The sequence below is a fragment of the Clupea harengus genome, chromosome 10 (genome assembly GCF_900700415.2).
Source record: "Clupea harengus chromosome 10, Ch_v2.0.2, whole genome shotgun sequence".
NCBI classification, from domain to species: domain Eukaryota; kingdom Metazoa; phylum Chordata; class Actinopteri; order Clupeiformes; family Clupeidae; genus Clupea; species Clupea harengus.
In genome coordinates, this window is record NC_045161.1 from 26761612 (window position 1) to 26782616 (window position 21005).

Here is a 21005-nt window from a genome sequence, read left to right on the forward strand (position 1 = left end):
GACATGTCGAACATTACGTGACCTAATTGTTTCGACACTTTCCCAGTCCAAAGGGACAAGGAAATAGTTCTCAATGTATTTGTTGTCGCTCAGTAGTCAGTGTGTGACGTGGTGTCCATATCTACAGCACCTGCGCAGTGGGCTCGAAGGACTTTATGGCCGAAGCTGGAGCCTGGCGGGCATGCGTGTCTCGCAGGCAGCTGTATTTGGGCGAGCAAAAATTAAACGATGTCATGTTTTTAGTAAAAGAAAAAAACAGCTTCACCGCAGTCATTTAGAAACGTCGGCAGACATCAAACACCGCCGCCAAGCTTCCATAGACATTTGTAGCAATAAATCTACACGAGCTGATGTGGATTTCAGTGGATATTGACATGTAGTGAGTTTTTACGCTTTGAATGTGTACCTACGATAATGGGTTACAATGAGTGATATGTTTGCAAGGTTGTTGATCGGTACTCATATCATTTAAAACTATACGAGACATTTATAAATATGTATACAGTCCGTGTGTACTTCCTCTCAGGCACACCCCCTTTTTCTCAAGTTCGTGGAGAAAGCCCGAATGTGATTGGTCTAAATCAGAGGAGGCTGTCTTTTTACTAGCTGCCTGTATGGCTTTGTTGCCTGTTAGGCCGGATTATGAGCGAGAAAAAGTCTCTTGTTAGGGAAGTAGTCCACGAATGGGGAAAGAATGTTAGTCTGGTAAAGATTGATAACCTAAATAAGCGGCCTACTTCACATTTAAATTGTGTCTGGTTTAGAAAAAGTTGTGCGTGGCTGGGTTTTGCAAGACTTCGATCGGTGCTTCATGTATTGCGCAAAGGTGCCACTTCGCCAGGTTCTTTGTGTTGAGATGGTTTGTTTTTGTTGAACAGAGCCTCTCGTGGCGAGATCTTCTGCAATGTATGGGTGCTAGTTCGTCTGATTTCCTGCGGGAGCCACGGAAATCAGCTCGGAGAAGCTGGGTTTGGGTGTACACGTAGTTGTGAAGCAAAAATATTAAAGGAAAGCGCCTGAAAGGAGATGGGAAATTGTCTTAAATCTCCAACGTCGGATGATATATCTTTGCTTCATGAGTCACAGTCAGACAGGGCTAGTTTTGGTGATGGAACAGATCCAGACCATGAACCACCACCACCTTACCAGGTAAGATATCAAACCACCAAACGTAAGCTAATGAATCAAACGTGTTTATAACTGTAAGCTTTGTTACAGGCTTAGTTATCTTTATTGTCGGTTGTACGTGGCAGTTTGGTTCCTATTAGCTGGTCTGCAGCTCTTCATTTTGAAATGACTCAGGTCGCGTTCTCGTACAGAAGGGGACATCGACTTGTTTACAAAGTGCCATTTAAGTTGAATGTTAACACTGTTTTGAAAGTGGTTGTGACATAATCTTCCTTTGTAGAGGTTAATCGTGGGAAGTGCACACAGGGGGAACCCATTTTTATCTCGGTGTGTTTGTTTAAATATACCTGCGAACCTACTACATGACCTATTATCGTTTTTCAATTATCTCGCTGCGTTTCTCTTTGCGGATGTCCGCAGTAATGTTATAGATACCCACCCCTGAATCAGTGGTTAAGTTTGAGCACAGTTGTCAGAGTAATGTAATTCGCCAACCAGAACAGCTGCCTAGTGTGCTGCAGACCACAATTTGTGGGGGTCCGGGTCGCAGCTGACGCTGAAGCAGGTCTGCCTCAGTGTCCGCTGTCCAGAACCTGTCTGCTTTTTTTTCTCTACTTGCGCAGTTCAAGAACATATTTTAGCATTGAGTTTGTTTTGCTCTTTTATATTACAGAGGCTTAATTTATAGTTGTCACTACTGCAACTTTGTACTACATTACAGTGTGGCATTACAATACATTATTGCCAACATGTAATGTGTCTGTTTTTTTAGTGATTCAAATACATCTGATTTGGACTGCATAAATACGCCTGGATAAAATACATGAATATGGTCATGCAGTACACAGCCTATACAGCATACACATGTAGTCTCTCCAGCGGTAGAAGATATGGCACCACATGCGAGCTGTGGACAGAGTTGATTGGCCTACTAATCTTCAATTTAGGCTTAAAGGAAGAAAGAACTGACTACTGTAGTTGTCATGTGGGCAAAGTGTACCAATAGGTTGTCCAGCACATGGATATAAAACCAACAAACGTAAGGCCAAGAAATGACGTCAGGTCACACGGACCTACGTGCTTTTGCATCCTCGTTGTTTGCAGAGTTACAGAGTTTCTTCATGTGAAACAAGAATCTACGGAATGATCACAAGAGAGAAACATTGGTTGAAGTTATGATGCTTGCAATGCAGACCCCAGTTGATGAATAGACAAAGAATACATGTGAACACACGATCCACAAGAATAGCTCAGCCGAGTGGCCAGCCAAGCCTCGTGTGATGCCCAAAAAAGCCACCCCATTAATCCCAGTGTCGGAGGAAGCGACATTTTTTTATATATCAGAACAGCTGCCACCTGAACGAGTTGTCCATAATTATGGAAACCAAATCCATCCTTAGCGTGTGTTGAATCCCATCCTTGCGGTGAGGAGCACTTCTGTGCAGACCCAGGTGCTGCCCTATTGTTGCATCACTCTGGGTAAAGTACCTACGGCGAGGAGTGCTGAGACGGCTCGCAATCTGGACCTGATTTCCCTCAGGGTTTTTTTTTTTTTTCTGACTGGGTATATAGCCTTGTGCAATATCCTGGCCTGGTAGCAGACATTGTTGTTGTTTCATTGGTTATTGTTGTTGTTGTTGTTGAATTGTGTTGTTGCAATATTTAGACGTTTCTTTGAAAAATGGCCTGGGTGTAGAGACACCAGGGGCCCGCTGGAGAGCCGAAATCATTTTCAATCTAGGCACATTCCTGCAGGGGTTGCCAAGAATGCTCTACAGTGTTTTCTCTCTCTCTCTCTCTCTCTCTCTCCCTCCCTCTCACTCTCTCTCCCTCCCTCCCTCTTCCAAAATGAACTGCTGCTACGTGCTAAGAACAGTGTGAGCTAAAAAGGGGACCTTTTTTTTGGGGGGGGGGGTTCTTTTTAATGCTAAAAGCAGTTTGTTCACTCTCTGCCCGAGTTAAAAAAAATGCTCAGTTTAAGAACAAGAGGGTCAGTTGTGTTCATTAAGTCCCAAACAGCGTCATTCCTCAGCTACCAGACAGCACTCACAGGCTGGGTCAAAACCAGTGGAGAGCTTGCTTCTCAAGCTCTTAGAAAGCTCCATTAGGTGGAACAGACAGCCTGTAGTGGACTCCAGCTCTTCTCTGAAGCCTATTCTCACTTACCAACTCACACAAACACACACACACACACACTCACACACACTCACACCCTCTCGCTAAAGCTCTTTGTCACTGAGAAGTGCAGGTCTCACTGTCTCCATAGCCATGTGTAGTTTGCCATCTGTAGTTTTTTGTTGTAAAAAAATAAATCACAGGTTGAAACTTTACATAGACAGGGAAATACAACCAGATGCCACAAAAGGCCTAAAGCAGTCAACCAATACATACAGAATGCACAGAAACATTGTTTACATCATTGCTGTACATTTCACTTCAGTAATAACTTTACGGTCACCTCTCTCACTGAAGCTCACTGTCTTTGACATCCAAAACCTTTAAGGTTAAATCTAAACCACTTCTTGATGTCTTTTCTGTCAACTCTGAACTGCCTTGGCATGCTGCAAAAAGAATGTGAGCTGGAATTTGCGCTTTTTAAAAGTGATGATGTTATTTTAAGGTTAACTGAATTGTCGAGAGTGCTTGCCTGTAAGACACGCCAAGGAAAAGTCTGAGCCTACGTAAAATGACTGCGAGCAAATCGGACACAGGGAAAGAGGGGGTACCGCCAGTTTTGAGATCAACAGCAGAACCCAGCGTGGAAAGGAAGACCAGAGATTCCTGCCTTGTGTTGGGACGGCAGAAGTGGCTTCTCAGTGGAGGAGCCGTCCAGAGCAGGTGTGTGTGTGTGTGTGTGTGTGTGTGTGTGACTTTCTGCTCAGTCAGGTATCAGGCTCAATAAGCATACGTCATCAGGCTATGCTGATGCCCCCATTCTTTAGTTAGCTGTGTTGTTGATGGGTAGAGGAGTAAGGCGAGAAAGAGAGAAGGGTCATTTGGAAAGCAGCTGGTAGTAATGCTGACTCGTGTAGCTGAGCGAGGCAAGGGGAGATAAGTGGGTGTGTGTGTGAGTGTGTGAGTGTGTGAGTGTGTGAGAGAGAGAGAGAGAGAGAGAGTGTGAGAGAGAGAGAGAGAGAGAGTGTGAGAGAGAGAGAGTGTGAGAGAGAGAGAGTGTGAGAGAGAGAGTGTGAGTGTGTGAGTGTGTGAGTGTGAGAGTGAGAGAGTGAGAGTGAGAGTGAGAGTGAGAGTGAGAGTGTGAGTGAGGACAGAAAGAGGAAGCAGAAGGGCAGTGCTTCTGCGTTTGAGATTTGAATGGGAGTGTGGTCAGGTTCTCAGCGACGACTAAATCGGTGGGGGTTGCCTGCTGTCTTGCTTTTCTCCTCCGAAAACTCCCATCGATTCTGATTCCGATTCTGGCCCAAAGCCCGTTGTCTCTGGACCCGACACACACCCCCGGCCTCTGACCACTTCTCCCCTAGTGCCTATCAGGAAGATCATGACGTAAGACTTGGCCGCCAGAGGGAGGGAAGTCCGTGGCCTGGAGACGCATCCTGTCGTCTCCCCCCACAAATTCACCTGAGGCCTCCCGCCGGAGAAGAAAACACTTGAGGTGTATAGACTGTGGGTGTGTGAACAGGGGCTTATATTAGATGAATATCAAAGCGGCCATTGTTGTGAAGTGAATAGGACTTAGTGGACTGCTGCAAGCAAATATATATATATACCTATATTTACTCATATTTACTCATTTGGTCCTAATTAATAAATTACTGTTGTGGTTGAAATGGTTAGTAAAACTTGCGTGCATTTTTCTAACCCAAGCAGTACTTCAAAGTACTTTGAATGTTTAAAAAAAGGAACTCTTCATGTACAGTTAACAGATTTTCATCCTTGTGTGTGTGTGTGTGTGTGTGTGTGTGTGTGTGCGTGTGTGTGTGCGTGTGCGTGTGCGTGTGCGTGTGCGTGTGCGTGTGCGTGTGCGTGTGCGTGTGCGTGTGCGTGTGCGTGTGTGTGTGCGCGCGTTTTTAAAAGATAGACTTTTCTCTCTCACACATCACAGACGCTGCACCAGTGATTTGCAGTCCACTCAGCGCTTTGCTTTGAGGCAGCTGGCGTGAGCAGGACTGCAGGGAGGGACCGTTTGCTTTGGTTGGGCCTCCAGATGGGCAGTCAGATGGGCTGAAGCGCTGAGGAGAGCCCAGTATCTACGAGAGACAGAGAGCGAAAGGAGTGAAGTAGAGAGAGAGAAAGAGAGGGAGAGACCAAGGAATAAGACACACAGACACACAGACACACAGACACACAGACACACAGACACACAGACACACAGACACACAGACACACAGACACACAGACACACAGACACACAGACACACAGACACACAGACACACAGAGGGAGAGTCTTCAAGATGTGCTGCATTAAGCAGTTCTGATTTAGGGAGTTACCTCTGTAATCGGACATAGTTGTGCTGTTTCCAGAGGCTTTGTCACAACTGAAAAAAGGTTTACTGAAATGCTCACAAATGCTTACAAAAATGCTTGAGAAACACTTATCCCGTCTCAGACTAGTCTCAGAGCCCAGGGTTAGTGTCACACTCAATTCTGCTCCGCCCAGCTTTGTGTTCTTGGCCGTGTTAAAGGAAGATTAGTGATTTCTGCTGATGTGAATGAGAGGGAGGTGAGATGGGTGTCTTCAGGTTCAAGGTTTTGGATTCAGTGAGTATTGGTTAGTTAGGCAAGTTCTGTTTCAGACCCAGACCCATCCAAAATGTTCTGTGTTGTAAAGATAGAAAACCTTTTTATTAGAAACCCCTGTTGTTTTGTGGAGTGCACATTTTCCCCCATAAACTGGACTGATTGTAAATGTCCACTTTGTCATCTAATTGACTGGAACACTTTTGTGGTCTCAAAAGCTTTTAGAGGCCCAGACTGGTGTGGAGCCTCTTTAGTAAACACAGGCCACTGCGGGATGTAGAGAAGCTCACCTCTCTCACTGAAGCTCACCTCGCTCACTGAAGCTCACCTCTCTCACTGAAGCTCACTGAAGCTCACCTCTCTCACTGAAGCTCACCTCTTTCACTGAAGATCTGGTTAGCTGTGGCACCCCCCACGCTGTTTCAGCTCCTCGTATGTGCACAGAGAAACTGCATGCAGAACCCTCTGGAAACTGTGTGTGTGAGATAATCTTGTCAACACAATATAATATTCAAAATGATTGCTAAATCTTTATCTGCCGGTAACTCACGAAGACACATAATTCTTCTAACATGCCTTGGTTGCAATGAAACAATGTCATCTCCGAGGATTGACCCACCTGTGAGGTTCAGCGGGGTTCAGGCAGTGCAGCTAAGCTGATTGACTGATCGTCTGTCTCTTTGTTTAACCTTCCCTTTCAGAGATAAGTGCTGACCCCACTTCCCCTCCAAACCCCCCCCCAACCCATCGTCTCCATGGTGCACATCCAAGCCAGAGCAAAGGTCCGAGAGAGAGAGAGAGAGAGAGAGAGAGAGAGAGAGAGAGAGAGAGAGAGAGAGAGAGAGAGAGAGAGAGAGAGAGAGAGAGAGAGAGAGAGAGAGAGAGAGAGAGAGAGAGAGAGAGAGAGAGAGAGAGAGAGAGAGAGAGAGAGAGAGAGAGAGAGAGAGAGAGAGAGAGAGAGAGAGAGAGAGAGAGAGAGAGAGAGAGGGGCCTGGAGGCTTACATTCAGCCAAACGCCATGTGTGTTTAGTGGACTTGTAAAGAGGAAAGCAAAGCTTTGGTTACTGTGTGTTTTAAGTGTTTTTGTTTACAACTGAACAGATCTCCAGTTGAAGTTCTGCCCTTATATAGATAAATGTTTCCTTCAGTGTCATTTAATACTGTGTGTGTGTGTGTAGTAGAGAGAGCCAGAAAATGTGTGTGGCCATGGAGTTTGGCCTGCTTGCACAGGGGAGCCTTCAATGACTAATGTTTCTGAGAGAGGTCTCCAGTTACTTCGCCAGACTGCCTCTGTGATTTGGGCTGAAAGTGCCGAGTCATGGTTGGCCATGGCCTGGTTTCATGTCACCGTGACGATCAGCAGCAGCAGAGTGTCACATGCCAGCGGAGATACGCATAGGCGTGTTTGTTGTGAAAGCATTTGTGCGAACGTCAAGATGTGGGTCAGATGATGTATGGTGGCCTCGTTGTTTTGGATCAGGAATCCGCTGTGTTGTTGAGCTGAGTTGAGTTAGCCTACGTGGCACTGAGTCCCACAGGACTACGGCCGCCTCGCCTCGCCTCTCTGCCGGACTGTATTCCCATCAGAGCAATCAAAAATAGATCTTCTCTCTGTGTGTGTGTGTGTGTGTGTTTGTGTGTGTGTGTGTGTGGATTTGTGTGTGTGTGTGAGAGAGAGAGAGAGAGAGAGAGAGAGAGAGAGAGAGAGAGAGAGAGAGAGAGAGAGAGAGAGAGAGAGAGAGAGAAATAAAAAGAGAGGGCTGCATTTGTGTGTGTGTGTGTGTGTTTGTGTGCTCCTTAGAGGATCTGCTCTTGAGCTGGTGCCAGAGGCTGTGAGCTGTGAAGAGAGCCCTGGTTGGCTGGGCAGGCAGGCAGGCAGGCAGGCGGCGGTGTCTGAGTCTGAGGCATGGGCTGTTTGCGCCGGTCCCCTGGTAGCTCCCTCAGCTCCCTCCACACAGAGGGGCTCCCACCGGCACACAGCCTGCTGCACCAGAGAGCCCTCATGGGCACCAGGCCTGGAATCTCCACCCTGCAGCCTGCCAGAGAGAGAGAGAACAAGGGAGACAGACAGACAGACAGACAGACAGACAGACAGACAGACAGACAGACAGACAGACAGACAGACAGACAGACAGACAGACAGACAGACAGACAGACAGACAGACAGACAGACAGACAGACAGACAGACCACAAGGGAGACAGACAGACAAACAGACAGACAGACAGACAGACAGACAGACAGACCACAAGGGAGACAGACAGACAGAGAGAGATAGAGAGAGAACAAGGGGGACAGACACAGAGAGAGAAAGAGAGAGAGAAAAAAAGACAGATAGAAAGGGAGAGAGAGAAAGAGAATAAGGGAGACAGGCAGAGAGGGGGAGGGAAAGAGAGACATGGTAGAAGGGAAGAAGAGAGAGAGGGAAAGAGAGGAAGAGAAGGCAAAGGGCATAGAGGGGAAGTGACTATGTAGAGAAGGACAGAGAAATATTTTGAAGGAAGGAAGGAGAGAGAGAGAGAGAGAGAGAGAAGAAGACAAAGAGTGGATGTGGGAAAGGAGACGGGTGAAACGGCTGTGAGTGTGTGTGTTTCTGTGTGGTCTTGATGCGAATTTGAGCCTCTACCCCTGCATATCCCGCTCTAGTGCGGCTGAAGGGAAAGGAGACAGGCAGCTTTGTGTGTGTGTGTGTGTGTGTGCGCGCATGTGCTGAGCTGAGTGCCTGAGGCCTGTCTGTGCAGACAGGCAGAGGAGCTCCCAATCACCCCTACCCCTCTCCTCCTCCCCCTCTTCAACTCTTTCTTTCAGACACGCTCATTTTTTCATCTCCAAAACCACCCCGTCTTGCTTCACCACACAACTACCTCCTTTTTCCTTTTCAGATGTACTCCCTGACACTCTCTTCCTCGCCACTTCTCCCCCCCCCCTCCCTCATACCACCCTTCCTCGTCTTCTCTTTTTTTCGGCCGCAGAACAAGCTGTGGTTTCCCCCCCGAATGTCTGCCTGGTCCCTGGGCTGGTAAATGCTTTCAGTGCGCTGAGGCCCTCTCACAGCCAGCGTCTGTTATCCCTCCACAGGCTAAAATAAGCTCACGGTAATCAGATTGACTCGAGCGTAGAGCTGCAATATTGCTAAGTGTCAGTCTTGTGGGGAGTCAGGGGGTTTGTGCCTGTGCCCCTCTGTAAAGGATATTTGTTCTACCTGATTTGAGTAAGTGACTGACAGCTTTTCTGCATGACACTGATTGAAAGAAGGCGGAGTGAATGAGTGCTGGGTTGGGGTTGGGGTGAGCGGGTGCGTGTGTGTGTGTGTGTGTGTGTGTGTGTGTGTGTGTGTGTGTGTGTGTGTGTGTGTGTGTGTGTGTGTGTGTGTGTGTGTGTGTGTGTGTGTGTGTGTGTGTGTGTGTGTGTGTGTGTGAGAGAGAGAGAGAGGGAAAGAGAGAAGGGGAGTTAGAGAGAGGAAAGGGGTGAGGGGGAGAAACTGAAGAATAGCGAGAGATAGTAGAAGGAAAGGGGGTGTTCTAGGGAGGAAGAGTGAGTGAGTGTGAGAGGGAGTCTGCACGCTTTTATGAAAGAGAGGGTGAGGGAGTGTGTGATGGGGAGAGTGGGAGAGAGTGTTGGTGTTGACGGCCTCCTCTAAAAGAGACAGAAAGAGAGAGAGAGAGAGAGAGCGAGGGCTGTGTGTTTAGGACAGGGAGAAAGGGAGAGTGTGTTTGTGTTAGTGTGGCATTGCATGCGTGCTGACGAGTGCTGGCGGGGGTTAGGAGAGAGGGTGAGAGTGTGTGTTTAGGAGAGAGGGAGGGAGGGAGAGAGAGTGTGTGTGTTTAGGAGAGGGATGGAGAGTGTGTGTTTCTGTGAGTGTTACTGTGGCCTGGTGTGGGTGCTGAAGAGGAGAGCTGTCAGGTCTAGCACAGACACCTGTGGGACAAAGAGACTGCTGACCCTGCCACTCGCTTAGTGTCCCGGCCTCACCCCACGCTGTCACACACACACACACACACACACAGCCTCACTCCACACTGTCACACACACACACACACAGCCTCACTCCACACTGTCACACACACACACACACACACACACACACACACACACAGACAGACACACAGCCTCACTCCACACTGTCACACACACATGCAGCTGTCTGCACCCCCCCCCCCCCCCCCCCCGCACACCCACACCAGCCTAGAAAAGTCATTCTGATGCTGTCATTCCTCTCTTTGTGACCCCCCCACCCCCTTGCTGCAGTCTGGGTGTGACATGGACATAACCTGCTGTGTCATGTTTCCTTTTGTTTTCAGTTGTCATTAGTTGTCATTTCAACTGTAAGAAACATGAGAACTAACCAAGAACCTTTTCAGGTACTGACCTTACAGTGAATTAAAATACAAATCTATCTTCAGTAGAGTAGTGGCTAGACTACAATGTATGCCTTAACTGTTCTGTTACCTGGTCTAGATGGCACTATTTTTCATTTCTGAAAGTGTTGTATTTTTATGCGAATGTACTATAAAGGGGAATTTCTCTGCTGGGCTTAAGAGGGGAAATTCTGTTCCATGGTAATTTGAGAAAATATGTGAATGTCAGAATATATTACTTAGCTTGTCGACTCAATCAAGAGTGTTCCCGCGTCTTTGTCTGGAGTTGTGTGGTCGTACCTGGGGCATTGGAGAGGTTCTCAGGGGCTTGGAGGGGCTCGGATAATATTTCTGTAATCAGTTTGAAAACAGAATATGGGGTGGCCGATACTGAAGGCTCAAAACGTTGCGCTTGGCTGTCCCGTGAACTGCTCTTTGCTCTGGTGCAAAGCCTGGCCCTGTTTGGTCAAACACAGTGAGGTTGTGACCTGAGCAGCTGTTTGGCTGCCTTCACTGGGGTCTGAGCCGCCCTCCTCTGGCCTGTAGCTCCTTTACTGGGGGCTGAACTGCTCTCCTCTGGCCTGGAGCTCAGGGACAGCTGACCTGGCAGCTTGGCTGGTCCCTGTACAGAGCAATCCCAAGACCTGAGCAGGTCAGGTGGGACCATTTACACACACACACACACACACACGCACACACGCACAGGTGCAGGATCAGTTACCCAGCGGGGGACCTGCAGGCTAACACACACACACACAGGTGAGATCTGGACATGAGTGGCAGAGATGGCGGTCATGACTACCACCCTCCCATACCTGTTAGGTGTCATTAGACACCAGTGTTGTTGTTGTTCACTGTCACCTGCTGACCTCCTGAATGAGCTTAGGCTAATTGTAAATTAGCTTGTTGTGTAGTGGGCCAACACATAGGTTTTCATCCTTACTTTTCCCCAAGGTTAACATCCCTCTGAGAGTCGATCTGGATATTGAGAACCGTTGTTCCTGTGTGAGCGTCTGCTTAGGGTTCTGCTCTGCTTGTAGGAGCTCTGCAGGTGGCAGCAGGTCATGGCTAGCCTTGCTTTGGGTTGCTGCCAATCCGTGACCTGGTTGTAAGATCTAAGAGCCACCATTGAGGACTGTGCCATCTGATGGGCTTGAATTAATAGCGAGCGCTTAAGAATGAGCCGGTTGACCAGCCTGACCCCGCCGTGACCCGACCGAAATAGCCACGGCTAGCCCGCTGGACGACGCTCACAGGCACAGGCAGACGGGTTTTAGAGGCCTTGATTGTTCTGAGTACATTTGTCAAGTGAGGAAGACACCCTGAAGTATATGGAGACCAGATAAGGAGGTCTTCAGCCGAGTGTTTTGGCAGACGTTTTTTTTTCTGTCTAGGTTGCTAAACTGACATTTGTTTAGTTTTGTCATATGGAAAGTGAAGCCTATCGTAAGCCTTCCTCTAAAGCTTAATGGCTTAACTGCAGAGAAATAAATGGTGTCGACCATAACCGTAAACTGCCAGCTGCCATAGCGGCCCACTGTGTCCAAATACGCGTGAAATGGATCAGCTGGGGTTGGTATGTGGTATCCAGTGAAGGAGGGATCTGCTGATGTAACACTTTTTTTGTGCTAAACTGCAAGCTCATGCCAGCTAATCTCTGTCCGAGGCCAGGCTTTGCAGAATCTGTGATCCGCTGGCGGGGCTGCAAGGGCAGGCTGTGCTTTTCGCACATTCCTGAGGCCTGAATGAGAGTTAATGTCACTGTTACAAGACTGCAAGATGGCGGGGGGTGGGGGTGGGAGTATGGTTGATCAGGAGGGCCCAAATGTTGTATGTGTTGGGTTAGTGCCTTGTACTTGATGCCATTGTAGTTTTAGATGACTAAAGCTGTGGTGTGTGTGGCAATACTAGTACACATTTTTCTTTCTGGAAGTTTCTACCCACAGCTACAAGCATACATTTATTCTGCTGCTGCAAGGTGTATAGATTTCAGATAACTCTGAAAAGTTGACAAGTAGGAGATCTTTCTCGCTCTGTAAAATTTCTCACTGGTGTCCTGATGAAATCTGAGGTGTCTTTCCATGTGTTGTGTGTGTGAGCATACGCAGTGTGATTTTGCAACGACCCCCCTCCTCCAGTGGTCTTGTTTAGTCTCCCAGCCTCGCTGCTAAACCTCTGCTAAGCGGACGCAATTACAGGAGCGCCTTGCTCAATGGGACCCATTGTTCTGCTCATATTCTCATTTCTCTTTTGGGTTGTTTGTAGTGTAAAGCTCTTGGACTTGAGCCGGTCCTCTCTCTCTCTCTCTCTCTCTCTCTCTCTCTCTCTCTCTCTGTCTTTCCCCCTCGTTTTACTAAAACAGTGAGCACCAAAGGAAAGGTTGCCATCTACTGGTCACAAGTGCTTACTCACTGTGGTTTGTGAGTGAGGATGTGTTGATTTAAGTTCGGTCTGTTTCACAATGATTTTTTGTTTCCATTTCATTCATTTTGAAATGAAATCTAGGAATTGTGGTATTGCACATTCTCTTTGCCTTACAGTTGTCCGCCATGCTGTTCACCTTTTAGATGATAAAATTACTTGGCCAATAAACACGATTCTGATTCTAATGATGTGGGTCTGTGTCTGTGTGTGTGTGTGTGTGTGTGTGTGTGTGTGTGTGTGTGTGTGTGTGTGTGTGTGTGTGTGTGTGTGTCCAGGAGCAGGCTCACATGCCTGTGTACCACCCCACGCCCAGCCAGGCACGGCTGGCCACACAGCTGACTGAGGAGGAGCAGGTGAGGATTGCCCAGCGCATCGGCCTCATCCAGCACCTGCCCAAAGGCCTGTACGACCCCGGACACGACGCCTCCGAGAAGAAGATCCGAGAGTGAGCAACACACACACACACACACACACTCACACTCACACTCTCTTACACACAGACATATACACGGCACTGCCTCTCACAAGGAATGAGGCCGTAGTCGGAGTTGACTAGTTAACAGATGATTGTGCTTTCAGAATGAATACGAGGACTTACTTTAAATAACGTATCACTGCTCCTACTTATGGGCACCGTGCGAATGTGAGAGTGTGTGACTGTGTGTGTGTGTGTGCCTCAGGGTACTGTGACCCACAAACGCGTACACACTCACATTCACACAGATTCACACCTGTCCACCTATTTAAAACCATTACACATATACTGCCTTAAGCCCATACCCACAAAATGGCCTCACCCACGCATTAAAAAAAGAACACGTTTCGTAAGATGGAAGAACCATAACTCCACTCTAATGTTCTGCAGAGATGTTCTGAGATCTAACAACATTTGTGTTGGAAGCCGTGATGTGTTGGTCGGGGAAAAACATCATTGCTAGCCTGGATGCCAGACGAATTTAGCCACGCCCACAAATTATTTGGTCGGGAAGTTCGGTCTGGTGTCGCTCCGTTGGGGAGAAATTATCTCCTCACAAAAATCTGTGAGGAGATAGATAGACCAATCAAATTATCAGGGCGGGCTTTATACGATGATGGACAGATGATCAACCCTAACGTAATCAACCACGTCACCAAAGAGCTTTTGGGGTGAATTCGTTTTCAACAAACATGGCTGCCGTTGGAGAGCTGAAATGTGGAAATTCGAGTCTGTTTTAGAAGACATTGACAGCACATTCATTTTGAAAGAGGAACCGAGAAACGCGATCAAGGCATTTGTCGATCGAAAAGATGTTTTTGCCGTCCTTCCTACGGGATCCGGTAAAAGTTTAATGTATCAGCTGGCCCCATGGTCTACGTTATGGTCATACTACGTTGCTCTGATTGGTTCTAGATATATCCAATTGAGCGAAGAGGCATTTTTTTTCCTGGTTCGGTTGAAACACGCCCCATAATCACAGTCCAACGGAGCGGTATCAGACTCATATTCTGACTAGAATTATGAGTATGACATCGTCAGGCTACATCATTGCAGGTCTGTTGCAGGGAGAAATTGTAATCATACTGGCAACAAAGGATTCAAGACTATATCAGGAAAGTACAGAATTATGCCAGGGTTGCTGTCTGTAATTTGAAGACTAAGAGAAGTTCTCTGAGGCACCAAAAACAATGAAAACAATAGAATAGCTTCTTGGGCTCTTTCCCTCCTAACCTACGCTGTGCAAAGCACCTCTTGTGGTCAGTGGATTTGAAGTTGAAAGTTCCTAAGAGGGTTAGTCTGAAACATCCCCCTAAGCATTGGACAAGTCTGATTTGTAATCGTAGGGGAATGTTTGATTGTGGTCAGCACTGCTAAAGGAGCTTCTGCAGCCCACTAGATCCAAGGGTTCGTACGTTTCCTACCATGGACTTTGGATGTTCGAACAATGCAATGTTTGAAGAAAATACGTGAAAAAGGGAAGCTGTTTGGGTGTTATTAGCGTGAGCAGATTATCTTTGTCTATTATTGTGACCTACATGAGGATAATACCATTGATGATTAGTAAATCCAAACTTCTAGTTGATTCTAAAGGTTTTTTGCTACAGTAACTGTGTGTGTTTTAAATCCTAATATGTAGACACACACACACACACACACACACACACACACAAAGAATAACTTTTTCCACATCAGCAGTGTTACTTCTAATGCTCCTGCATTGTAGATGTGAGCAGTCAGAACCATGTGATCCAATACAAGCTCCCTGTCTTCATCTTCATTGTCAATAGGGACACTGTTGACTGACCAATGTGTCTTCTGTCCCCTGTGTGTGTGTGTGTGTGTGTGTGTGTGTGTGTGTGTGTGTGTCTGTGTGTGTAACCCCTCAGGTGTGTGATCTGTATGATGGACTTTGTGTATGGGGAGCCCATCCGGTTCCTGCCCTGCATGCACACGTACCACCTGGACTGCATCGATGACTGGCTCATGCGTTCCTTCACCTGCCCTTCCTGTATGGAGCCCGTGGACGCTGCGCTGCTTTCCACCTACGAGACCAACTGACCGCATTGACCCACACCCCCCCACCCAACAACTCCCCGTCATGCCCAGGGCCCACACATAGTCTCTCACACACACACACACACACACACACACACACACACACACACACACACACACACACACACACACACAGAGTGGTAACCAACAGACTGCTCCATATTCAGCTCAAATTTGGTTCCCATGATGCATCATCAGCCCTGCTGCTGGGCGAGTGGAGGGAGCGGGAGACGGTGGAGGGGGTGGCAGTGAGGCTCCTGTTGCATTGTGGTCAGACTGCTGATACACATCAGCCCACACCCCCCCACCCCCCCCCCCCCCCCCCCTTATGCTAGAGCCTGCTGCAGGGAGGCTTTGATTCAGAGAAGACGGAAGGTGATGTGAGGTGACAAGGTGAACGGAGGGTGATGTGAGGTGACAAGGTGAACGGAGGGTGATGTGAGGTGACAAGTGCCCACACTGCTGACTCTTTACAGATAACCCCGGCGCCTCCTCTCACCCGTGCTCCTTCTCGCACTGCCTACCTGCTCCCCCACTCTTACACTGGAAGGAGGAAACACCTGTCACAAATGTTTCCACAGGCTTTGAGACTCATTTCACTGTAAAGACAATGGGGACTCTTTTTTTTTTTTGTTCTTCTTCTTTTCTTGTTTTAACCAAAACCTCTGTTTTGTACAGTACGGGGATAACTCCTGTCAGGTGTGTGTGTACCGACGATCACTGGTCATTTTGTCATGAATCTTCACACTCAACTTATCAAGATGAAAAGTACAAATGGACAAATTCTATTCTTTTTCCTGTAATGTTATTGACAGGAATTGGACTTTGGGGTAATCATTTGGCTTTAAAACATTTGGTCACAAATCATAGTTAGTTTGTTTGTTTGTTGGGTGGTTGTGGTTTTTTTCCCTTAATTTAATGCTCCTCTCTCCTTTCCCCCTGAGTCCCTTTTGAGTCTGACCCGCTACTGCTTTAGTGCACGCATCACTGCATGTCTTACTAAGACTATCAAACCTATGGTAATCTAACAAACACTGGAGTACTTCAATCAGTTCTCATCAGTCTGAAATCATACTGCAGTCTTGGTTTCTGTTCGAGTCATAAATATGCAGTAGTAAGTCAAAGAATGAATGAAATAGGAGATCGTGAGCAAACAGCTGTTTGCACTCTTCTGTTTTGAGTCTCCAGTTTCGTTGTGTTTTCGTTTTGTTTTTTGTATCTTAAATTTTTTTTAGTGTGCTTGTGCGACTGTTTTTGTCATGTTGTTGTTGTCAGCTTTTAATCAAAGAAAATATTCCACATATTATAATTTAAACAAAAATAAAATATGGAAACGCTGCAATACAAATCTACGAGAGTCAAAAAAGGACTCTCTCCGGACACAGTGGGTGAACTGTCTTTTGTTGTTGCTCTTCCTCTTCCTCTTTTGACAAACACCATGCTGTAACACAGTGCTGTCTGTGCGGATGAGCCTCTTGGTGCGAGTCAACAGTGCGGCCCTCTCTCTGCCTTCCTCCAGCACACGTGGGTCCACTAGATCCATGGAGCCTCATACGTTTGCACCTGAACAATAAGCAGTGCAAATCAAAGTCTTTCCCTGTGTGAGACTCATCTGTAAGATTAAATCCCTTAGGGCTTTTCAGGTGGATTGTGAGACGATTCCACAGGCTTCTTTTTCTTCTTGCGGCCGATGGTGAAAGCACAAGAAACTAAACATGTCTGTTTTTTTTTTTTTTTTTTTTTAACAAAGAAATTAAAAACTTTGCCATGCATTTGAAAGGAAACATACACTCACTTCTCATTTCTCCCCTGGACCCGCTCCCATCTGTGATTCAGGCTCTCTTTGGAAGTCTTGTGTGTCATGTTTTTCATATCATGTAAAAATGAGGAGCGAGTCTGTATAATGTTTAGAGTGATTTGTTACGATATTTACAACCCTTTCTGAAAATACACATGGAGCGTATTTGTGTGTGTGTGTGTGTGTGTGTGTGTGTGTGTGTGTGTGTGTGTGTGTGTGTGTGTGTGTGTGTGTGAGTGTGAAGGGGGGGGAGGGGTTACTACTTGGCATCACACTCTCCTAGGAAGTCTGGGTTGGCTCTTTGTAAAACTTTGTAGCACTGCTAGCATTGCTGCATGCTATGGGGGGGGGGGGGTCCATTTGGTTCCTCCCTGTTTTGACGGTGGTGGTACTGTAAAGGCTTTTGGGAGGGCCACCTCTGTTTTGCACAGAATCTTTTGTTTATTGTGTCACTTTGTGTCTCATTCAGTGCGGAACTCCAATGCCTCGGGTCACATGACATGGATATGCATTTTGATTGGTTCCCGGTCTGGCACAGGACTCTGGTGGCTGTGCTTGTGGTTTAGTAACTGGTGATTTTGGTGTACAGTGACACACACACACACACACACACACACACACACACACACGCCCTGTGGACAAACCTGGTGCATGTAAGCTGGTCCAGAGACTGTGATGACCCCCCTGGTGCCCATGAAGAAGGAACTGTTAATGCAATGTAAAATATTACAACTGATTCCATGCAGTGAGCAACAGGTCATGCAGACATAAGTATGGTGTGTATGGTATGTAACAGGTGCGCCTGTGAGACTTGTTTTTTTTTCTGCTTTCTCTCTTATGTCTGTAAGTATATAAATGCATACTGTGTACTACAGACAAATAATAAATAGAATCTATGCTATGGAACTTCTGTTTTTTCTGATTCATTCTTATTCAAAAATTGCATTTTTTTTATATTGGTCTTCATTAAATCAGTTGTACTGTGAGGAATATGCCACAACGTTTTGAAAAAGGTTTTGACATTACGATCTGGGCCATCCAGACCAGAGGTCATGTCCTCAGTGCACAAGAGTGTTGGTCTACATCCTACCACCGGAGGGCGTAGGGATGCACTGCCAATTGCAGAGCTCACCCAGTCAAAGCTCTTTTCAGGTTAGACTATGGATTACTTACATAAGCATTTTAAATTACTTTCATGTAAATTAACTAAATTGCTCCTACTTGGATGGAATGTAACCCAAATGATATCAGTCACCATGTTTTTGACACAACCTCCCGTCAAAGTTGCATCACAACCTCTAAAAACCATCCCCCCCCGTCCAGGGAGAAACATTGTTTTCTCATTCGAAACAATTTGTAATGATTTTGCACTCTGGGGATGGAAACTGCACTGCCTCCACTGTCCCCAACCCCCCTCCACTGTCCCCAACCCCCCTCCACTGTCCCCAACCCCCCATGCATGTGCACAAGGCCAGTGGAAAGAGCCTCTGCACTCCCCGCTATGCAAAACACTTCAAGTGGAGTTCCACACACACATTGACACAGATTTATAATATATTTTCAATAACAATTATTCACTAGCCCCCTAACATGACCCAGAGCCAGGACAGTGGAACCTAGCACACACTACTCACTCTTATTAGACACAATTGTTAGATTTTTTTCCCTTCCATGTAAAATATTCTGCTGACACCGGGAAGGTATTATAAATTAAGTTAATGAAGTATTATCATTATTATTGTTGTTGTTATCACACCGTCAAAATATAGAATATACCACTACAGCGATGCTCTGCTTGAGCTTGCCCATAACTCTTATCTTGTACATTGTGATAAAGAGGAGTGGTAATACAGGTAATACAACATATCTTTAAGTGCCATTTCAGTCCAATACTGCCACTTCATTAAGCTATGCACTTAATACAGAGATTCGCAGTTATATTCAATTCTGGTGTGACCTGGCTGTCTGAGATTCACTTTAACTGTCAGAATGTCTAACCAGTGACCCCAAGTTAAAATGAGGGTACGGAGGAGTTGATCAGTGCTTTAAATATGAAGGGGTCACACAGTACCTCAAGAACACAATACAATTGGGCAAACAGGAAGCACGGGCGCTGGCAGGAAGCTGGAGATCCACACTAGGCCAAAGGGATCGAACCCTCATCTCTCACCCCTCATCTGCCACTGCTGGTTGTGAAAATACTTTGTGAAATTTACAGTGGCTAAGCTGACGGATTGCACCATGCCTCCTGGTATGTCCTTTTGCCTCGGGTCGGGTGTGTTGACAAGGTCACCCTATGCCCCATCTACATTCTTGGGCAGTGTTGTTGGGCAGAGGTCAAGGATGAATAAACACGGGCACTTAATTGCTCAACTGAACACTAACAATATGGGAAATGTTAACATGTGGGTACATTATTGCTGTAAATTTGTAAATGCTGGAACTTCCTTAAGAAGTCCTAAAAATTTCTAAGAAATATTTGGTGTCATAGATTTCATTTTCCATGACCTGATGAGTTGATAGGATGACCCGGACCTCATAGTTATTGTGTATTTGTAGTGTAAACGTATTTTGAGGTGCCATGTTACAAAATTTGGTTCATTATTTTATAAACGGACTAATTTCATAATATTGAAGGACGATAATTTACATAGGCCTACAGTGAGAAATTATGCGGGTTCACATTGTACTTTATAGTTCTGTCTGACCGGCAATACCAATATTAAAAACGTATAATCATGTTTCTCCCTCCAAGGCCTGACTCTTGTAATATTTTGGTCGAATAAATTGTCTGCTTTAAACGAGGCACAAGTAAACGTATCATTGTTTCTCGTGTTACTGGTGCTTTGCAAATGTTGACCGATACTGTTGCACGATATTTACATGTGATCATTTCCACTGACTTAACTCGAAACCCCAGCTGAACTGTTACTACCATCTCATTTGTCACACATTGAATACTCACAATATTCCCTCGTATATTACACGTATTTACCAGAGATTTCATTATGAACAAGACTGTTACAAATTATGCAACTTTCTGTGGCGAGCTTCAGATGATCGACATCAAGAAATCACTTTGATCCTGCGTCTCATTGAGAATGTATGAAAGCAGGGTCATAAAAGCTTCCAGCATCAGAGTGACTGTTGCCATATATAGGATCTCCGTTAAAGCTTTGTATTAAGTTCCCAAGAATATTACAGATAAGCTACAAAATGAAGATCACTGCGACATTGCGCTGACATTCTCATTGTTTTAGGTTAGTCCAGCAGGCGAACAAGAAGGGGGAAAATGTCAGCGTGGTGGCTTCACATCAGTTCCTTGTTCATTTTACTCCAACATGAGTGATAAGAAGAAGAGACTGATGAATGATTACGTTTCAAAATATTCGTTTTACTAATGGCCATTGATAAAGCAGAAGAATCATTAAAAACTCACGATATAATAAAGACGTCTCAGTAATTCAGTTGCTGAATATCGAACCAGGAAGAACATGTCCATTCATGCCCCTTGTGATATTTCTTCTACGTTATTCTTGTGCGAGATGGAAAAGTATAGTTGCCATATTAAAATATTGTCTCGTTTTTCACCATTATTCTGTTTTTGTTAACGATACGTCTGAATTTTAGCGCGTTGTGGACCGAAAGCGCCAGAATTTGAAAGATTGGCAGCAAAAGTAGGATATCATTCCTCCCACTGGCGTAACGGTCTTATTCTTTGCTCCGCCGCACAAGCTGATGTATATGTCTCCAGTTCCCTGTCGTCGGCTCTATTTCACACTTGTTTCAACGATTAATCAATGAAAACGTTTCTCCCCTGGGACTCGATAAAATAGACCACTTGCCTCTCGTCACCTACCAACTGTTGTTTACAATGAATGAAGTTGTAGCACGGTTGCATAGAGTGGTTAAAATGCTCCAAGCTACAATGGCAAACTGATAGATATATCTTCAGTGTTATGTTTTCCTGTAAAGAACGTAGCCATATTCCTAGGTCATCAGCAAGCATGAACAGGCTGACCTTTTCCTTGACATACTCCACCACCTCAGACGTTTCCCCTGTTTTAGC

The 21005-nt window shown here is 46.1% G+C and overlaps 1 protein-coding gene across 1 annotated transcript; it reads left to right on the forward strand.

Annotated features, from left to right (window-relative positions):
* Nucleotides 1-314: 314 nt before the first annotated feature.
* Nucleotides 315-15259, forward strand: rnf11b (ring finger protein 11b). The gene is made up of 3 exons (XM_012821880.3): nucleotides 315-1149; nucleotides 12881-13050; nucleotides 14970-15259. The coding sequence occupies exons 1-3, from the start codon at nucleotides 1027-1029 to the stop codon at nucleotides 15139-15141; spliced, it is 465 nt and encodes a 154-aa protein (XP_012677334.1). The 5' UTR covers nucleotides 315-1026; the 3' UTR covers nucleotides 15142-15259.
* The last annotated feature ends 5746 nt before the right edge of the window (nucleotides 15260-21005 follow it).